The sequence below is a fragment of the Mus caroli genome, chromosome 1, assembly GCF_900094665.2.
Source record: "Mus caroli chromosome 1, CAROLI_EIJ_v1.1, whole genome shotgun sequence".
Classification (NCBI taxonomy): domain Eukaryota; kingdom Metazoa; phylum Chordata; class Mammalia; order Rodentia; family Muridae; genus Mus; species Mus caroli.
In genome coordinates, this window is record NC_034570.1 from 75,732,487 (window position 1) to 75,753,034 (window position 20,548).

The following is a 20,548-nucleotide window of genomic DNA, read 5'->3' on the forward strand; positions in this document are numbered from 1 at the left end:
TATAAAACCAAGCCACATGTTCTAGGCTCTTCCTCTGCTCTAAGCTCAATACGGTGTTCTGCTTTCTTCTCATGGGCTCTTTACAACAATAGGAAGCAGAAAGCCACCTTTGCATGCTTCCTCATTCTCCGAGGAGGACTTAGCCTCAGAAAGATGAAGCAATGTGCTTGAGGCAACACAGACTGAACCTGGGGAAGTAGAAGTCTGAACTCAGACCTTCCAATCTCAAGGTGTCTGCTTCATTTTCCATTCCAGAGCTCACCAACCCCACTTCCCTCAAACCATCGTTTTTACCTGAAAATAACAGGCAAAGCAATTCACTACCTTCATTTCATTGATGTTTTGTGCTTATTACTTAAAATCTGCTTAAGATAATACCCTTTAGCATGTCTTTGAGACTGAAGACTCATTCCCAGTACCTTGGCCACTGTCTCACAATATACAAATCTTAAGTGTGTCCCCATGCTTTATAAATACTTCTGAAAATAAAATGTACAAATGAATGTTGTGTCCAAGACACCTCTCCCTTTGCTGCGTCTATTTATTCTAATATTACCGTTTCTTTTTAAATTCCCTCTTCTTTTTAATGCTGAGATGTAATTCAGAGAAGATGCCACTAGGTGGCACTGCAATATCACAAACACCCTCACCCTGGGCCTGGGGGGGGGGGAAGCTGGAGTCCCCTGGGTAAAGAGAACCTTCAGAATCTCCCCCACCCCCATCCCCATATTGTTGGGGGAGGGAGGAGTCTGGACATCAGGGAGTGTTTTAAAACCAAAGAATGAAAAGGCAGTGAACAGTCCAAGGATCTTGAAGTGCAGTAGTAAAGAATGTTTTCTTGCACCCTAAGATAACCTTGCCGGCTAACAACAAGTGTGCGGATGCACTGTTCAGTCTGCCTTGGAAGCACTAGGGATTTTAGCTATGCTCTCAAGAGGCAGTATGCATGTACAAAGAGAAAACCCTGCACAGAGAACCAAAGGAAAAAGCTTAGCCATTTGGAAAACAAGGTCACCTCTTCGACCAGTCCCTAATGAATGGTTCTCCCATTTTGTGTTGGGAACAGCCTGACAAGATCTATGTGCTGTGGAGACCTAGGACACCAGGTAGGGTTCTGCGCATGCTGCTCCTGTGATTTCCCCTCCTTCCCTGCCCTTCTGCCTCACCCTAGCCTCTGTGTTTTTCTCCCTGCTGTGTCTTAGCTCCTCTTCTGCCTGTGGGAGTGACCCTGGAGCTCTGGAGGGATGCCTTGACCCCTTCTTATCTGCTCTTGTTGGCAGAGACTCTATTTCCATGGAGCCCACTGTAACCACAGTTAAACAATTCCCTTAGCCCCTCCCCAGTCAAGACCACTCCTTCTCAACACCTCCTACATATGCAGGGGACCTCACGCTATACAAGTCCAAAGCTAGACCTCTGTTATTCTCTCAAATGTGGTTCTTGAAATACTTGCTGTCAATCTACACTATGAACACCTTCATTTGGGGGATAGCATCACCCTGAGCACTTGCCCAACAGCTCCCATGAGCCTCCCTCTGCAGTCAAGCTAGCCATAGGAATTTCTGAGTCTACCCACCCACCTCCATAATCACTCTTTGTTAAGACTCTGTGACTTCCCACCTGGCTAATGTAGTAGCCTGTTAGCAGGCTTTTCTAATAACACTTTATCTTCCCCGACTATTGTATCCACTGACCCTATCCCCACTGTACTTATAAGATGGTTGGAGATGAGATGCTATTAGGATCGTATCCTGGGTTCAGCTATCATAGGTTGCCCAAGGGCAGTTCTCCCGTGTCTGCCGCCTTATGTGAGGATGAGACTTGACACCACAGAGAATAAGCAACGTGAAGGAAGCTGGGATAATGCATCTAGAACCAGGGGAAGAACGATGGAGGTTGGAGCAGATTTTCCAGCTGCATCCTGGCAGGGCCAACCCCTTGCCTTTGAACAGCTGATCTCAAGTGTTTGTGAAGCGTTCACTTCTGTTGCCACAAGCCACCAAGTATGTGCTAATTTGTCACAGACGCTGTTGGTGTTAATGTGACTCTTCCTCCATGCTGGGGCTGGCTGCCCTCCAACTCCAGCAGGTCCAAATTCAAGGGCATATCCAATGTGTCTGCCACCCATGTGCTTCTATTCTAGGCCAGGTCAGGGCACCAACTTACCCACCAGGGAGACACAAGGGTCTTTGCTGTACCCTCTTTCCCATAAGACACCCTCAAGCACCCAGAAATAGTGGCTGGAGGCTGATTCTCGTCGGTTTCTTCTTATCCCATGGTCTTGCCCTTTGCTTGACAAGTATTTGATAAGTTATTTGTCCAACAAATGGGAAGGGATTACTATTCATTGTAGTTAAGACAGCACAACAAAGTGATGGAAATTTTTGAACTCCATGTAGGGAGACCTGAAGCCCTACTAGAAATCACTGCACCAAAGGAGATGATGGATGTAAACAGAAACGTGGAACCCACCAACAAACACACTACACCTGAGTCCTGGAAGAAGCCCTGTTATGTTAGAACAACATGTACACTTGGTATGATGGGAAACACGTGACAGACTGTAGAGTGTGAGAGGCAACTATGCTGTTTCCTTCATCCATATACACAAATGCTAGATGTCAAGGAGATTTGGCGGCATATGTAATTGATGCTAGTTACCTGCAGCGATTCTTCAGATAGATACCATCTACGTTGAAGCAGCCACACTGTAGGTAGACCAGATTGCTCTGCTAACCACAGACTCCCAAAACCCTTCTCAGAGATACTCAACCCCAAGACACAGCAAATTCCAACCTGGAAATGTGTCCCTTTGGTTTCTGCACGTGTTTTGGTGTTCAAAAACCATGTTACCATTTCTAAAATAAACACTTGAGCAACCTAAGCCAACATTGTAGCCTGCAGTCTGGCAGCCTGGAATCCACCTGAAAACACATGATAGTACAGCACTAGTTTCAAAAAGATTCTGAATGCCCCTGCTTTTGCAGGACAAAGGCATGAGATCCATGAATGAACCTCATATTTATTGATGAGAATGGTCCCAGCCATCTGACCTCAGGTTACCTGATATCCCCTAAAAGCACATGCATCCATCGTATATATCACTGATCAGAGAATTTTCTAGTAATAAGACATTGAGTCCTTAGAGGTACAGGATGTAACAGGACAAGAAAGCAGCTCCAAAGCCAAGGAACGGATGACAGACTGGCTTTATCCACCTTCAGCTGCCGGTGGGTGGTGTCTCGATGAAAGGGAACATTATTGACTACTGAGAATTTGGAGATATAAAATTATCACATGGAACCATTTGCCAGGCTGAAGCTAGTGTCCTAAATGCAGCTGTGTGATGATAAGGAGTGAGAGTTAGAACTGTGCGTGCAAGTAAGTTAAGGGCATAAGAATGAGAAATACTGAGAATAATTAAAATTACCCATGTAAAATCTCCTTTTTAATCACAGGAGGCAGGCTGATAAATGTATAAAGGGTGGGTGAGCGAGAGCACAAGACTGTACTGGACTGAGCATAATTCAGTGATTTACAATCCCAAAGGAAAGAAAGGCTCACTAATATTGAACCTGGGTTTTAAACTAAAAACTTGAAGACAGGATGAGTTTAAAGCTGTTTGCCCCTGTGCAGAAAACCAAGTCACAAAGATATGGTGGTTTCATGGCTGTTTCACTCTTTCAGATGATAAAACGTATTCCCATATGTTTAAATAAGCTACAGAAAGAAGATTAAACTAGTCATATTATCCCTCTATGAACTAGACAGAGGCATGGGACAGGGGAGGCTCCCAGGAGTGTATGGCGACCCTAGCTGAGACTTCTTCTTCATGTAGCCAGGTGGGACTCCCAGTGGAGGGAGTGGGACATCAACCCACCCATAAAACCTCCAACCCAAAATTTGTCCTGCCTACAAGGTATGCAAGGATAAAGATGGAGTAGAGATTGAGGAAAGGCCAACTAATGACTGGTGCAACTGGAGAATCATCCCATAGGAGAGAGCCAACCCCTAACACTATTAATGATACTCCTCTTGCAGACAGGAGCGTAGCATAACTGTCTCCTGAAGGGCTTTATCCAGCAGCTGATGGAAACATATGCAGAGACCCACAGCCAAATATCAGATGGAGCTTAGAGAGTCTTGTGGAAGAGTGGGGGACAGGACTGAGGGAACAGGAGGAGTCAAGGACACTACAAGAAAGCCTACAGAGTCAACTAACCTGGGCCCATGGGGGCTCACAGAGATTGAACCACCAATCAAAAAGCATGCAGGGGATAGACCTTGGACCCCTACATATTTGTAGCAGATGTGCAGCTCAGTCTTCATGTGGGTTCTCTAATAACAGGAATGGGGCTCTCTGACTCTTTTCCCTGCCATTGGATCCCATTACCCTAGCTGGACAGCCTGGGTGGGCCTCAGTAGGAGCAGATACAGTCAGTCCTGCTGCAACTTGGTGTCCCAAGGTAGGATGGTACCCAAGTGGGAACTTCCCCTTCTCTAAGGATAAGGGGGAGGGATAATGGGGGAGGGTTTGTGAGGGTGGAACTGAGAGCAAAGGAGGTGGGACTAGGATAGGGATGTAAAATGAATGAATAAATAAATTAATGAAAAGAATTCTCTGACCCCCAGTCACTAACCGAAACTCACAAAAGGTCCAATTTGGTTCATAAGAACACGGCTTCTTCATCTTACACACAGACCCACTAACTACATGGAGTTGCTTCCCTGGAGACTGACAGAGACTAAGGAAAATTCCTGCTCAATGCTATCCCATTCACCTCCTCATAGAGAGATTAACAGCAAGTATGGAGAGGAAATGGAGAAGAATCATAGATCATGTAGGGGAGCAACTCAGTAGCTGTAAAGTCACACCTCACATCCTGGAACCAAGGGACACCACACCCTGGGGAATGGGCTTAATCCTCTAGACAAACCTTTCTCTCCTAGGCTGAGCTTAGGTCTGCAACCCAGCCATCAAGGGGACACGCCCATCTCCTGACCCAACCCCAGCACCACTGACCTGGAAAGTTCCTAGTGCCACAGTGGTCAGAGTTGACTTGCTCTGAAGATGCACATCTCTGGCCACACTTGAAGGTCACAGGGATTTGAACTATGAGAGCTTACTCACTTCCTAGCAGTGCCAGTGTGATATAGGAAATCTGGGGCAGAGGAGAGACTGCTAACTGTGTTTCTCTCTCTTGGAAAGTCTCCTTATGGATCCACAGTGGCTTCAAAAAAAGGCTTCTGCATCCTCTCTAGGCTAGATTCTGGATTTTAATCTGTTGATTGATGCATGCAGACTACCTACTCACTCAACTCAGTACGATGAAGTTCACCTATTTCAAAGGGGAAACCAATGAGCAACAACTTATTCCTCTAAGGCATGGACTGTGAATCAAGGGGCTGTTTACATGACCCGTCACAAGTATATGCTTATCTAATGAGGGAATTTAGGCACAGGCATACTCAAACTGATGGAGAGATGATGCTGAATCACTGCAAATATATGTCCCTGCTTTCACCTCACTGTAGCTCCAGACTCACAGCTATTAACAAGAAGCTAGATTTGTTTGTCAAGAATTGCTTTAGCCTTCTGCTTGGGTAGATAGTGCTTGTCCTGAAGTCATAGTTATGAGGTGAAAGTCTAAGTGCTTGGTACAAGTTGTTGACCAAGGATGGGGAAGGGTTCATGATGCCACCACTGCTCCTCTGTAAGGAACTCGTAGCAAGCAATGTTTGCTGGGGAGGTGTCACTTTCTTCTGTGCTATATCCACAGATGAAGTGACACTGTCTTAGTAGCAGCCTTCCACACATGCTCATACAAGCAACCCTAAATAAATGCAATGAGTAATGAGTCACACATGTCACACACACATAAATGGGGTGGGGGGAGGAGAGTGAAAGAGAGAGAGAGAGAGGAGAGAGAGAGAGAGAGAGAGAGAGAGAGAGAGAGAGAGAAGAAGAAGAAGAAGAAGAAGAAGAAGAAGAAGAAGAAGAAGAAGAAGAAGAAGAAGAAGAAGAAAGATCAAAGTAGGAAAGAGACTTGCTAAGAAGAACAAATTTTTCAATTAGGGGTGTGAGAAGTGGCAGGCGGTCATGGTGATTTAAAATGACCAGATTTCATTTTGTATTATCAAGTAATAAAAAGGCCCAACTTCCTTTTTAGGGATACCAGCTATTTCCTAAATGGGCTGAGTAGCCTCAGGGAGACACCTCTAGCCCCTGGAATTCAGTGTCAGCTCATTATTATTCTTCAGCAGTCCACCTGGAGCTGCCTCTGTCGTGAGAGCTTGGCCAGATGCTAAGGACTGAGAGCCTATATCTCTATCTCCTCCCAGCAACATATGGTCTTCCTCCCACATTCTCTGCTGGAAAATGACACCCCCACCGGTAGCCCTCACAGGGATCCCAGCCATCAGGAAAGGTGGGGGTTGCTGGGGCTGCACACACAGTCCCTTTGGCCACCCGGTACCAGGGACACACACATAGCAGAGAGGAGCTCAGCCTCGGGAACCCTGGCAGCCCACAGACAGCCTTGGAGGCCAAAAAGCACACTCTGTACAGAGTCATTGGCTTGTGATCATAGGGAAGCTCAAGAAAAGGAAGCAGGATCCAGGTAGCAAATATAAAGGGCTTGATCTCAGGAAGGGCTCACACAGTGACAGTAGACCCAGGTGTTGGAACCTACGTGTAATACCTTTCCATGCCTGTGGAGCAAGTACCGGAGGTGAGGCCAGGCACCTGGGTGTGGTTGCTGGCTCTCATTTGGGCTTCTTACACCATCAGATGGAAACACAAATAATTACACCCACCCCATGGAGCTAAGGCAGTAAGAACAGGCCTTCTCTATTCTGATGATGTTGGGGACCGATCAGTATCTGGTGTAGAAGATACCCTGTACTACAAGAAGCTGAGCTGTACCATGGGCCCTGCCCATTAGACACCAGTAGCTCCTTCCACCCAGTTTCAATGACTAAAACTTGTCAAGAGTCTTTTAGAAAGATGGGTGAAACAAAAAGATCCCCAGCAAGGAAATGCAGAATTAAGGAGACTGAAATTTCTAAAGACACATGAATACAGCAATAAACCATGAAGTGGGAAGAAGGAAATGTTTTGCCCTGGATGACTACCAGCCAAGCCTGCACTTTGAGTGTCATGCCTAGCCCTGTGGGGTTGATATGGATGTTGTTTGGACTGAATGTTTCTTTAGGTTCCCTGCTCTGGTGTTGAAATCCCAAGCTCCAGTGCATCAAGAGTAGGAGATGGGTCTCCAAGACTAGGAGATGGGAAGTCTAAGAGTAGGCAATGAGGTGCCTGGGAGATGGCTTGATGATCACCATCGAGCCCTTCTGAGAAGATCCTAGAGAGCTTTCTTTCTCTCCAACCCCAAAGGACACCATCCTCAAGCCAGGAAATGGCTCTCAGTAGCCACAGGGTTTGTGATCACCTTGAACTCGGAGCAAGTACCGCCTCCAGAATGGTGAGAAACAGATTTTAGTTAATCTATACCCTATATTGCCTGGTTCTGCCACAAGCTAGGGTCATCAGAGAGGAAGGCGCCTCAGTTGAGGAAATTCCTGGAGAGATCTGGCTGTAAGACATTTTTTTTTTCAATTAATGACCCATGGTAGAGGGCCAAGCCCATTGTGGCTGGTGGTCTTGGGTTGCATAAGAAAGCAAGCTGAGTAAGCCATGAAAAGCAAGCCAGTAAGCAGCACCCCTCCATGTCCTCTGCATCAGCTCCTGCCTCCAGGTTTCTGCCTTTCTTGAGTTCCTGTCCTGCTGTCCTTTAGTGATGAACAGTAATGTGGAAGTGTCAGCTGAGTAAACCCTTTCCTCCCCAGGTTGTTTTTTGACCATGGTATTTCACTGCAGCAATAGAAACCCTGACTAAGACAGGTCCCCAATATACTATATTGTTTCCGGAGTCACGAAGAGTATTGTGTCAAAAAAAAATCATTGTATTTTGACCTCAAAAAAATTTTTTATTAGATATTTTCTTTATTTACATTTCAAATGCTATCCCGAAAGTTCCCTATACCCTTCCCCCGACCCTGCCCCCCTACCCACCCACTTCTACTTCTTGGCCCTGATGTTCCCCTGCACTGGGGCATATAAAGTTTGCAAGACAAAGGGGCCTCTCTTCCCAATGATGGCCAACTAGGCCATCTTCTGCTACATATGCAGCTAGAGTCATGAGCTCTGGGGGTACTGGTTAGTTCATATTGTTGTTCCACCTATAGGGTTGCAGACCCCTTCAGCTCCTTGGGTACTTTCTCTAGCTACTCCATTGGGGGTCATGTATTCTATCCAATAGATGACTGTGAGCATCCACTTCTGTAGTTGCCAGGCACTGGCATAGCCTCAGAAGAACAGCTATATCTGGGTCCTTTCAGCAAAATCTTGCTGGCGTATGCAACAGTTTGACCTCAAAATTATCCGAAGCTTAAGAAAGACAACCAACCTTAACCTTTCTTGCCAGACTCTGGGGATATTTCTATAGTGGGTTCTCCACTCCCATCCTTTTTAATTGACACACAACTGTGTATTTAAGGTGTAAACAGTGATATTTCAATATACGTCTACAAAAATTATGAGAGGGTTCTGAAGTGGAGGGTTGCCTCATCTAAGCCTCAGCATTCATGAATTAATAAGCTGTCCAGTGCAGCTGACAGAGCACAGGGACATGTTTGTGACTTCCCAAAATGTAGTGGCCAACGTGGTCTCCACGCTTTACAAAACAGATAGTTGCCAACAGAACTATTCTAGGCGGCCTTGAACTAGAAACTGGCCTCCGGCTCAGTCCTCTGCACAGCAGAATTGGGGAATTAAAATGAGGAATCAGAGAGCTAGATAAGGTGCTTTATGCACTTAGAACAATCAAGGCAAATATGGAACACGCAACAGAGCTATCGCCTTAACGGGAATATTAAGCTTCAATAGGGTGCTATCCATGAAAGGGTATTATGGTCAAATGTCAGGAAAGATGACTTTAAACCAAATTAAAGGTTTTTTCTTCTTCACACACTTCTCAGAGCCTTTAAAATACTGATAAACCTTAAACACCATAAACCTTAGAGGAGGTGGCCTGAAATGACATCACAGGGCTTCCCTTACAGGGAAGTCATGACACTAGTTTTGCATAAAACACAGGTGAGCTGCATGATCCAGGCTGTTTTCTCATCTTCACACAGAGTCTCAATTCATGGCAGCCCTCTCTCTAAGAATGTGAAGAGTGTATAACAGATAAGCACTGTAGGCTCACAAGTCATTTGGAGGACTGGAGGCTATGGAAGCTATGAAAGCATTTAACTTACTCAGAGCAGTTCAAACCCCAGGCACACCGTCAGTCTTGACCTCTGTGTCACTCACCCGAGATCCCTTCTCAGGAAAACACTGGCAGACAGAGCAGTTTCTTCCTCCGCAGGGGCCGCCATACTTCTTGCCACTCTGGAAAACGAAGTCAGTTGTTCAGTATATTAAGCCTCAGGGCTTAGTAGAGTTCATGGAATATACAATAGAACAAGCCCAGCGTGTCCAAATCCCACAAGACACTTTCTATCTTGGATCTAGGAAAAGCAAATACTAACTTATTTATTGTGAGACAGGTTATTGCTATGTAGCCAGGCTACACTCAAACTTTTGATCCTCCTGCCTCAGCTTCACAAGGTCAGCATCACACCTGGCTGTAATGCATAGTACTGACACGTAAAAGGGCAGAGCCCCAGTCCGATGGGAGGAGGCTGGGTAATCAATCCTGGGGGAACTGATTACACGAGTCAAACCCTGTAACACAGAGGACACTGGAGAAATAGGAACCTTGTTCAAAAACCACCAGAGCCAGAATCCCCTAGAGCTTTTCTCTCCTGTGAAGACTGCATTAGTAAGTTGTGAGCCATCTAGGGGTGTATGTAAATGGTACAGTTAGAAAAGCTATGCCCAGAATCTGGTCTCAATGATCAGCTTCACTTCCTCCCCATGACCTCCTGGCTATGCCTCCCAGATCAGCCAGGATAAGTGACCCTCACCAGACAAATCCTTCCTAAGGCAATTCTCCAGAAAAAGTTTCCCAGTTTGGATTTATTTATTTTTTCTTCCTGCAATTGTTGGTTCTACAAGGTGGGTTCCTCTAATGCAGTGGTTGTCAACCTGTGAATCATGACCCTGCTGGGGTCACATATCAGATATTCTGAATATGATATATTTACATTAAAATGCTTAACTATAGCAAAATTCCAGTTATGAAGTAGCAATGGAAATAATTTCATTGTTGGGGGTCATCACAACATGAGGAATTTTTATTAAAGGATCACAGCATTAGGAAGGTTGGAAAGTGCTGGCATCTAATGTGTCCCTCAGTCAGAAGCTCCTGAATCAGAGTCAGTTGAGCCTTTTCCTGCTTTAAACACACAGACACACACACACACATGCACACACAGACACACACACACACAGAGCCACACACACAGAAACATACAGAGAGAACCATACACACACAGACACACACACACAGACACACACACACACACACACACAGAGCCATACACACAGAAACACACAGAGAGAACCACACACACAGATACACACACACACACACATCCATATACACATACACACAGAGAGAGCCATACACACAGAAACACACAGAGAGAACCATACACACAGAGACACACACATATACATACATACATACATACATACATACATACACAGACATAGACACACACACACATAAACACAAAGAGAGAAAGAGAGACACAGAGACACACATACATATACACACAGAGAGAACCATACATAGAGACACATACATACATACATACATACATACATACATACACAGATATAAACACAGACATAACCATACACACACAAACACAAAGAGATATACATACACACACAGACACACACACAGAGATACACACACATGCACGTACTGTATCCATAACATGCTCTATGTATTCATACACACACCTCACACAAGAAAGTTCCTGCCCTTTGTGGGACAAAGCATCTTGTCATCTATCACATCTCCATAGCCAGAGCCATCAGCCACTTCAATACCAAGTGTAGTCCAAGAATTCCTATTTCCACAGGTAGACTCTTTACAAAGAACAGCCACCTTCAAGCATTTACGTTCACTCACCCACTAAGGCTGTGTCTCGGAGGGGAAAGGGGAGCTAGGTGCTAGAGCTACCAGCAGAAATAAGCTTACCAAGAATGCAACAGAGATAAACTTTGCCTATTTGTATAATTGAAGCAATTATTAATGTGAATAATTAATGTGAAGTGAAAGAAATAGAGAAGTGCTCCCTTTATTACTGCAGCATTCAGGAGGTGGAGGCAAGGGGATCAGGGCAAGTTCAAGACTAACCTAGGATACATGATGCAGTGTCAAAAAAGAAAGAAAGAAAAGAAAAGAAGGAAGAAAGGGAGGAAAGGAAGAGAGAGAGGGAAGGAGAGAGAGAAGGAGAGAGAGAGAGACAGACAGACAGACAGGCAGACAGACAGACAGAAGCTAAGTCAATAGTTATGGTCCTGGTGAAAGACTGGTAAGTAGGTGTAATACATATTAATATGGGTTATGAATAGTACATATGAATATATTCATAAGCACACACAAATAAAAGAATATGTCCATAAATGTCAGTGAGTGTGAGAAAAGACAAAGAGTTTACTTAAAAGTTTGTTTGTTTTTTTAATCACTCAGTCTACACTTCCGTGAAGGGACATCATGGTGGTTTGAATGAAAAATGGCCCTCATAGGCTCATAGGGAATGGCATTATTTGAAAGGACTAGGACTTGTGGCTTTGTTGGAGGAAGTGTGTCACTAAGGATGGACTTTGAGGTCTCAGATGCTCAAGCCAAGCCCAGTGTCATTCTCTTCCTGCTGCCTGCCAATCCAGATATAGAACTCTCAGCTCCTTCTCTGGCACCATGTCTGTCTGCATGCAACTATGCTTTCAACCATAATGACAATGGACTAAACCTCTGAAACTGTAAGCCTGCCCCAATTAAATGTTTCCCTTTATAAGAGTTGCTGTGGTTATGGTGTCTCTTCACAGCAATAGAACACGGACTAAGACAGGCAGGAACAAAGGGGAAATATCCTTAAGCATTAAATGAAAAATACAGCTTTTAGAAACAAAAGGTGTATGAAAAGTTTTGAAGAATCTGAGGGCTCAAGGGGCTAAGATATGGTGCCATCCGTAAAGACCTACCACGTGGGCAAGCGTACTTGATTTCTTGAGTACTCTGTCAACCCTATACAAGGTTGGGCCCAGCATTGCTTGTCTGTAATCCCAGTGCTGAGAAGGAAAAGACAAGAGAGCCCCTGGGGCTTGGTGGCCAGGTGGTGTGGCTGAGTTGGTGATCTCCACATTCATGAGAAACTGTCTCAGTCAATGGTGGAGAGCAGTAAAAAAGCATGCTCAATGTTGACCTCTGACCTCCACATACATGTATGTGAACACATACACAGACCACAGAAGCCACGCATAAATGAGTCTGAAATTTATGAAGTCTATGACTCTTAACTTTTGATTAACATTGTTTTCTGTGAATGCAGGAGTTCAAAATCCTGGAACGCTAGGAGTTAAATGCTCAGGCTTGGCTGGCACAGCGGGCAAACACAGTAGCTAGTCTGAGTTTTTGGATTCACTTAAGGTCAGAATTCATGACTGTGCTCAGTGAAATACCAAAATAGAGATGGCAAAAAAATGGAGTCAGTAGATTAGATGCCTTGATAACAAAGGCAGGTTGTTTATATGATACATTTCAGGATTACATTTCAGGAGTCATTTTTAAAACAGATTAGCAGATTCCAAGGAAAAAAACATTGATTGACACATGAAATGGGATTGTGAGCTTGTAAAGGAAGAATGTGCACTTAATAAAAACACAAGATGAGGAAATATGGAGGGGTTTGTTTGGTTGGTTGGTTGGATTTTTTTTGTTTGGTTGGTTGGGTTTTTTTGTTTTGGTTTGGTTTGGTTTGGTTTGGTTTTTGGTTTTTCGAGACAGGGTTTCTCTGTGTAGTCTTGGCTGTCCTGGAACACACTTTGTAGACAAGGCTGGCCTCGAACTCAGAAATCTGCCTGCCTCTGCCTCCCAAGTGCTGAGATTAAAGGCGTGCACCACCATGCCCTGCAAAAATATGGAGTTTGATACCCAGACCCCAGGTAAAGTTGCAGCTGATGGTGGTACAGGCTCGTAATCCCATCACTGTGGTGGCAGAGAGACTTGCAGATCCCCAGGGCCCACAAGAAAGCCTGTTTAGTACATTTCAGGACAGTGAGAGCCTCTGTCTGTAAAACAAACAACATGAGGCAGATGATGCCTAAAGACCAATATCTAATCCATCAAACACATATGCATTAACTTGAATACATATGGGTTTGCACAAATACACACACATACATACATACACACACACACACACACACAGAGAGAGAGAGAGAGAGAGAGAGAGAGAATATCATGCAAATCCATTGAAACAGGAGAAGCCACCCTGTTTTACCTCGTAAGACAGATGTTTCCTGAGTAGAAAGTTACAGAAGGTAGAACATGAACTTCTATAACGTTAACTCTATCGTGTATCTGTCTCCAGATACAACACCAAATAATACAGATACAAAACCAAGACATCAATTTGTATAAAAGAATAATAGCAGTCACTTTCTCTTTCTGTCCTGGCCTCAAGTTCCTTCCCCTGACAAGATCCAACTCTTTAGATTGCTATCTAAGTATTAATAAGTACACTCACCCACATGCACCCACACTGTTGGTGATTTGGGGTTGTTTTGTTGATACTCAGGTGGCATGCTGCCTACTACCTGGCCATTTCCACCTAATTGCTGTGTCCACATTCATTCTCTCAAGCTCCTCAAAGCCGTCCAGCTCATCCAGCATCGGAGCGGAGCATCCGCTCCCTACTGATGAATACTTAGCTGATTCCCTTCCTTAGCTGCTGAACACCACCCTGCGATTAATCTTCCCGTGTATTCATCTTTGCCCATGCCAGAATAAAAATATGTCACCAATGTTTTAAAAAAATGCATTCCAAAAGGATTGTACTTTTACAATCTTGGTAGATAATGCAAATTGCCTTCTATGGGTAATATGTCAATTCACACCTCTGTCCTAAACCCTTGTTACCATATGGCTATCCCCTGTGTGAAGATTCTCTAATCTCTCTGCGGCACAAGCTTATGGGAGCAACCAGGGTTGAATTGTCTTTGTTTCAGGAATCATGACTGCTCACATGGATATAAAGAGTAAGGGGAGTGAATTCTAGGATGATGCAGACTTTTATAATAAAAAAAAAGTAGATGAATATAATACAAAAACAAGCTTGGAAAAAATCAGGTAAGCTTAACTAGAAAAAAAAATGCTCTCAAGCAAGCATCATAGGGGGGCATTCTCTAATGAACGTGAGGTAAATGGACAAGTCTGATTCTCCTGCTTAGCATGGGACTGGCACTGACTCTTAGCTGAATTAAAGAATAAAGGACTTGGGAGGGCCAAGAAGCCAGGGCTTCTCATCCCTTGACCCAGGTAGTAAAGGAGAGTAGACATCATTTCCAATTTCAGTTACTTTCCAAAGGTCTCTGATAATCAAGAGACTTGAGTTGGGTCACTCTGTCACTCCAGAAGTCTTCAGCCCAGAATGGCAGGCAGCCCTTAACAGAGCACCGTAAAACTTTTGAGGGTGGGTTCATAATTTAGATTCTTCCTTGAGGGAGCAGAAGAAAGAAGGCTTGTTACAGGCTGAGATTTCTCTAGAGCTAAAAAGCGTCCAGACTGAATCTTACATTTCTTGGTTTAATCTTGAAATGTTTCAACTACTTCTTTTCTGTTCCAAATAAAAAGAATTTAAGGAAGGGCTGTGGTTGTTATAAGATAAAGACCTCTCCAACACCCGGGCAACTCTATAAGCAGCTTTGATTGCAAGGATATCTAAGTGCTCAGGTTGTGTTTTATTTGAGGACATGAAGGCCGAGCCCTAGTTTAAACATTCTTAAAACACACACACACACACACACACACACTGCAATAAATTATATATACAACAACGTGAATTTTCTATGTACAGAATAAATTAATATACTTACCCCATATTCATATTGTATAGTAAAGAGGATAAATATTAGTGACCTATGGAAAAACAAAAATATATACTAAGTGTTTGCTTTAATGGGAAAGAACCTAGACAGAGTTACAGTACCAATTCCGGAAGGCTAACTCTCGATTCTGATTGCTACCACCAGACACAATCAATGTCATTCTCTCTGGCTGCCAACATCACCTCTCCTCCATCAGTCAAGGAAGGTATACTGAAAGGCCTTCTGTATGGACATACTGAAGGCCATGGTGCAGGAAAATGTAGGGGCACCAAGAGTGAGATTGAGGCTTGAATGGAAAGATGAGTGAAGAGAGAAGAAATGACTCTCCATGAAAGCAAGGGGAAAGGATGCAGAAGGCAGCTGTGGCCAGGGACACACCTGAGACAAGAAACATCCAGGGTGTCACTTAATGGAACCAATGCAAGAAGGAGTGGTATCTGGAAAGCTGCCTGAATGAGAGAAATGGATCAGGGTGTGTGGAGATAGTATGGAATCATTAGGGAATAAGGAAGTGGCCCACATCCTGAATCCACCCAGGGCTTTGCTATAAGCAAATTTTAACAGAGCAGGGATGCAATCAAGAGACACCAAGCTAACTTTTGCTGCTGCATCTCTCCATCAAAGGTCTTCAGTGCACGCCATCTCATCTGGTTCTTGAGCATATATGGTGAGCTGGTGCTCCTGGTCATACATCCCCATCCCCCACCCCCACCCCCACCCCCACCCCCACCCTCAAAGGTAGGAGAGTGGGAGCCAGGCCTTGGACTTGGTTTTATGTACAGCCTTTTCCTCCTTTGGAATGTGTGCTAAGTGAGCCTTCTTTCTCTACATGTAGTCCTTTCTCTTGGAGAAATAACATAGACAGTGACAAAGCACCGTGATCCTGAAAGAGACCAGAAGCTGGAGGATCTTATTGGTTTACACCAGGGTACTTGAGGGCTATATTCACAGAGAGTCTGATTCTTGCCTTCCCCAGAGTCTAGAACTGCCCATGACCCTTGGCTCACAGTCTCTTCTACCTTCAAAACTAGTGCTCTCTGACCTCTGCTTCTTTAGTGACATCTCCTTCACTGATGCTGGCTTCCTTCCCCGCCCCCATTTCATGTTTAAGAATACATGTGATGATATTGGGTCCACCAAATTTGTCAAGATTCCTCCCTACCATCTCAAGATAACCTGATTGACATTCTAGATTCCATTTCCAACTGTAAATTCTTTTTCTCGTGTAAATAACATATAAACAAAGATTAGAATGTAGACTTCTTTGAGGTCATTGATCTGTCCTTTGCATTTGTGGAAGCGCTTAGATCTCATTTTACTAGTTTCAGGAACCCTAAAAATCTGGGCATTTAATGCTTTTGCTATTCAAATCTAGTAATTAAGATAGCAGGAATGGGATGGGGAGAGGGGAGGGGCACTGTTATTTGTATAGAACAGCTTCACATTTGGTCAAGATATGAATGCATTATGGGAAAGATGTTGGTATTTAACAGTCAGGATGGGTCATAAATGGCAGCACATAAATACATGTCTTCCACAAAGACATAAACACACCAAGGATACTCACCAGGGGGCTGTGACAAAGGACTTGGTCCATCTGAAAAAGCACCTCATGAAGACCTGGAGCACTGGTGCCCTCGAGGGGTGACCTCTGTGCCCAAAATACTCCTCCAGCCTTCTCCTCTCTTCCAGAAGACTCTCATGGACAGCTGGGAGTCAGTGTCCTGTTAGAATCTGCATGTGTGAAATATAAAAGTCATACTTATGACTTTTATGACAGCAGTATGCCACACAATTGAGAATAATGGCTTCCATTATTCTATCCATGACAAAAACATTTTCTAAACAATCCCAATGGCTGTTAACAAAACAATCTTTTCTTGGTATTTGTTATGCTGAATAAACATCTTTAGAAATGGAAAAAAAAATCCTACTAAGGGCAAGAGGGCGTGGTGGGAAGGGACAGGAAGAAAAAGGTGTGGTCAGGGGTAAGGATGGGGCATGTGTAAAATGCCATAAAGAAATCTGTGACTTTGTAGGCTATTTTAGGAAAAAGTTTTTCCTTTATTTTTATTTTACAAGTATGGATGTTTTGCCTGCATATATCTGTGCATATGTATGCAGTGCCCGGGGAGGCCAGAAGAGGGAATCAGATACCCTAAGACTGGAGTTCAAAACAGCTGTCTGCCATTTTATGGGTTCTGGGTATTGAACCAAGGTCCTCTGAAAGAATAGCTAGTGGTCTCAACCACTGAGGCAACTCTTCAGCCCATGTAAGTGAACTAGAAAAGATAAAAAAGAAATAAAATAGAAATTGAAATATTCTCAAATCCTCTAAATGCAATAAATATATTTTTGAAAAATGAAGAGTTTTAAGAGAAATCACATTTCACAGTATATTTATGCATCAATAATTAAAGTAATCAAAGCTTAAAGATCCATTAATTGATTAATGGAAAAGCAAAATGTTATATCCTGCAATGGAATATTATTTAGCTATAATAACGTGGATATGATATGTACTGCTACACAGATGAACCCTGAACTCATTGTGAGTGTCTGGAGCACATGGACAATGGGAGAATCCACAGAGGAAGAATATAGGTCCACAATTGTCAGGGTTAGGAGCAAATGGAAATTGAGGAGTACATGATTGTTCTGGAGATGACAACAATGTTCTGGAATTAGAGAGTGGACGCGGTGTATGTCATGACTGCATCTGGGACTTCTCAATTACACACTTTAAAAGAGTTAAAATGGTGAACTTTGCTTTTTGAATTTTATTTGTAAACAAGAGAAAATTTATTTTTTAAAATTGACCTGAAGAGCTATTTACTTTGATCTAAAATCTCTTTGGCACAACGACTGGAGATGTCTTAATTTTAAGAGTTTGTTTCTTCTGAGCCCCTGTCCTTATGGGAACTGGTAGGGAGAAGAAAACCAGTTGTGTCCATTATTACAAGCTATTTTTAAATGTCTGCATAAAAGCTAGGCAGATGAATTCAACAGTGTCTTAACTATAGACCAGCTTTTCTGGTGAGTGATGGGACCACCTTCTGTGATTCTTTCAAAACCAAGTATAAATAAATATAATTAAGGAGAACACACTGATTTTTTTTTATATTCCCAAACTGATCACTTTAAATAGCTTTGTCATTTAAAGTTATGTTCTAGAAACAAGTCTCAATAAAATGAACTACTATTTTGGAAAGAAAACACAAATTTCTTTGAATCACTTAAACTACTCAATATTGTAAACAAATGGAAAACTGTCAAAAATTATGGAAATTTGGAGATATGTGTATTTCAGTTAAAACTAATTGATGCAATTTACCTCCATACTTATGTAGGCATTCTGTGAAGAAGTTTTCACAGAGGAATCCTCCTAAACTGTGGAAGAAGGGTGCCTGACTACTGTCCTAACATCTGGAGTTTGATTACTGTCCTAACAAACATCTGGAGTTTCTCAATACACTTGGATGGATGATTTTTGGAGACTTCAAAATAAAACTCTTACAGCACCATTTTAGAAATACCCAGTGTGTCACCACACCATCACTGACAGCTAAAAATGTTGTAGAAATACTCATTAATGAAATTTATAATGCCCAGTGATAATTATGAAATAGTATTTACATACTATTCATCTCATATATATTCTACTGTTTGTGTGTGCAGCTACACATGTGTGTGCATGTGAATGTCACAGGTCAAACTCATGTTGTCCCTCAGATGCCATGTACCTTGCTCCTTGAGAAAGGGTCTAGGGTTCGCCTGGAGTTCACCAAGTAGCCTTGACTGACTGGTGACCCCGAGGGATCTCTGGGATGATCTGGGGATGGGAATGACCTAGTTTCATTTTTGCTGTTGTGACAAAATATCTTGACAAAATAACTTTAGGGTTTATTAAGCTTGCAATTCCAGATTATGATTCATCACTACAGAGAAGTCACAGAGACAGGACAACTGGTCACACCACATCTGCAGTCAAGAGCAAAAGGAATGAGTACATCTATGCTTCCTGCTCGCTCTCTTGAAGCTTCTCCTTGTCTTATATGGTTCAAGATTCTCTGGGTAGGGAATGATGTAGCCCACAGTGAGCTGGGTCTTCCCACATCAATTAATGATCAAGGTAACCTCCCCCAAACATGTACACAGGACAAGAGCTAGACAATTCCTCCAGTGAAACCCTAATATTTGGTTATCTTAGGTTGTTTCAAGTTGAAAGTTAAAACTAACTAACACAGAGAATTTGTGCTTCTTTTGAAAAGTATAAGAAGGAAATTTATTTAAAGGAGAGATGAGAATCATGATCAAAGACAGAACTCCATGCATGTCCCAGCTGAGAATCTGGACATTGATTCTTTTTTATTTTCTGTAAAATGAGTTATATAAGTCTAAAGCAGTTTTTGCTTTCCCAGGACATATGGGCCTCAGTGTGAAGTCCTGTTCTAAGTGAGTTGCCAAAGGGAGAAAAAGGTATGTTTATCAGAAACAGATCATGGGTGGGTATACAAATATGTGTACATCTCTGCAGTCCACAGGACAGGCACACAAAGACATTCTGCATTCATGGTGGTGATTCTGCTAGTAGCAGGACCTTGACATCACTGTCTTCCTGACACTGTCAACAGCAATGTACACATACTCTGTGCATGACATGACCATGTATGTTATGTGCAATCTATGAGGAATTTCTCTTTTGCAGTGGCCAGTGTTAAGCAATTAAAATGTGTGCTTTGTTCCAGATTCCAAGCACATAAAAATTTACACTATCTCTCACAACAACCACCCTCTAACTTAACATCTTTCATCAATGGCTGACGTTATGTGGAATTAGAGAGACAGTATGTTTCTGTTTGAGTGTACCACTGATAAAACATAACTTGAATAGCTGAAGTACTAGGACACTACAATATATGCAAACAACAACATTAGATGACCTTCTACACAGGCAAATTCTGCCAAAGTTATGTGACTTCTGAAGGAAGAGCTTTGCCACAGTTGACTGATAAAAGGAACATTCTTCATGGTAGCATCAAGGTTCCACCTTCACCCTAGCATTGTGAGGGCATGGCCAAGTTTTCTATTATCTGACCCCACCACCTCAGCTCCAAAGAAAGAATCACAATGAGTCCTGGATTCAAGGCAATCCAACTAAAAGCATGTCTCTACAACAGAGAGCTCAGACTCTGAGCTCAGAATAGTACAAAGAGAGACTTCATGGAGAGCAGAAGTAAACACACTGAGAAGAAAAGAAACCAGAGAAGAAAGATGCGTCAAGAGATGCCCAGGTGAAGAGTCCAGGTAAAGAGTAGCCTTGAATTCAGAGGGAAACAAATATGCTAAGTAGTCCCCAAAAGCAATTGTCAGAGAGAGACAGAGAGACAGAGAGAGAGAGAGAGAGAGACAGAGAGA

General features: G+C 43.1%; 1 protein-coding gene across 1 annotated transcript in view; it reads right to left on the reverse strand.

Moving 5' to 3' along the window:
• Col4a4 (collagen type IV alpha 4 chain) overlaps positions 1-20,548 on the reverse strand; it is a 126,434-nt gene that overhangs the window by 94,023 nt on the left and 11,863 nt on the right. The window contains exons 2-4 of the mRNA XM_029475388.1: positions 16,698-16,864; positions 15,119-15,161; positions 9,377-9,454 (exon numbers count right to left, since the gene is read on the reverse strand). Coding sequence (XP_029331248.1) covers positions 9,377-9,454; positions 15,119-15,161; positions 16,698-16,744 — 168 coding nt within the window. The 5' untranslated portion in view covers positions 16,745-16,864. The remainder of the gene's footprint in view (positions 1-9,376; positions 9,455-15,118; positions 15,162-16,697; positions 16,865-20,548) is intronic.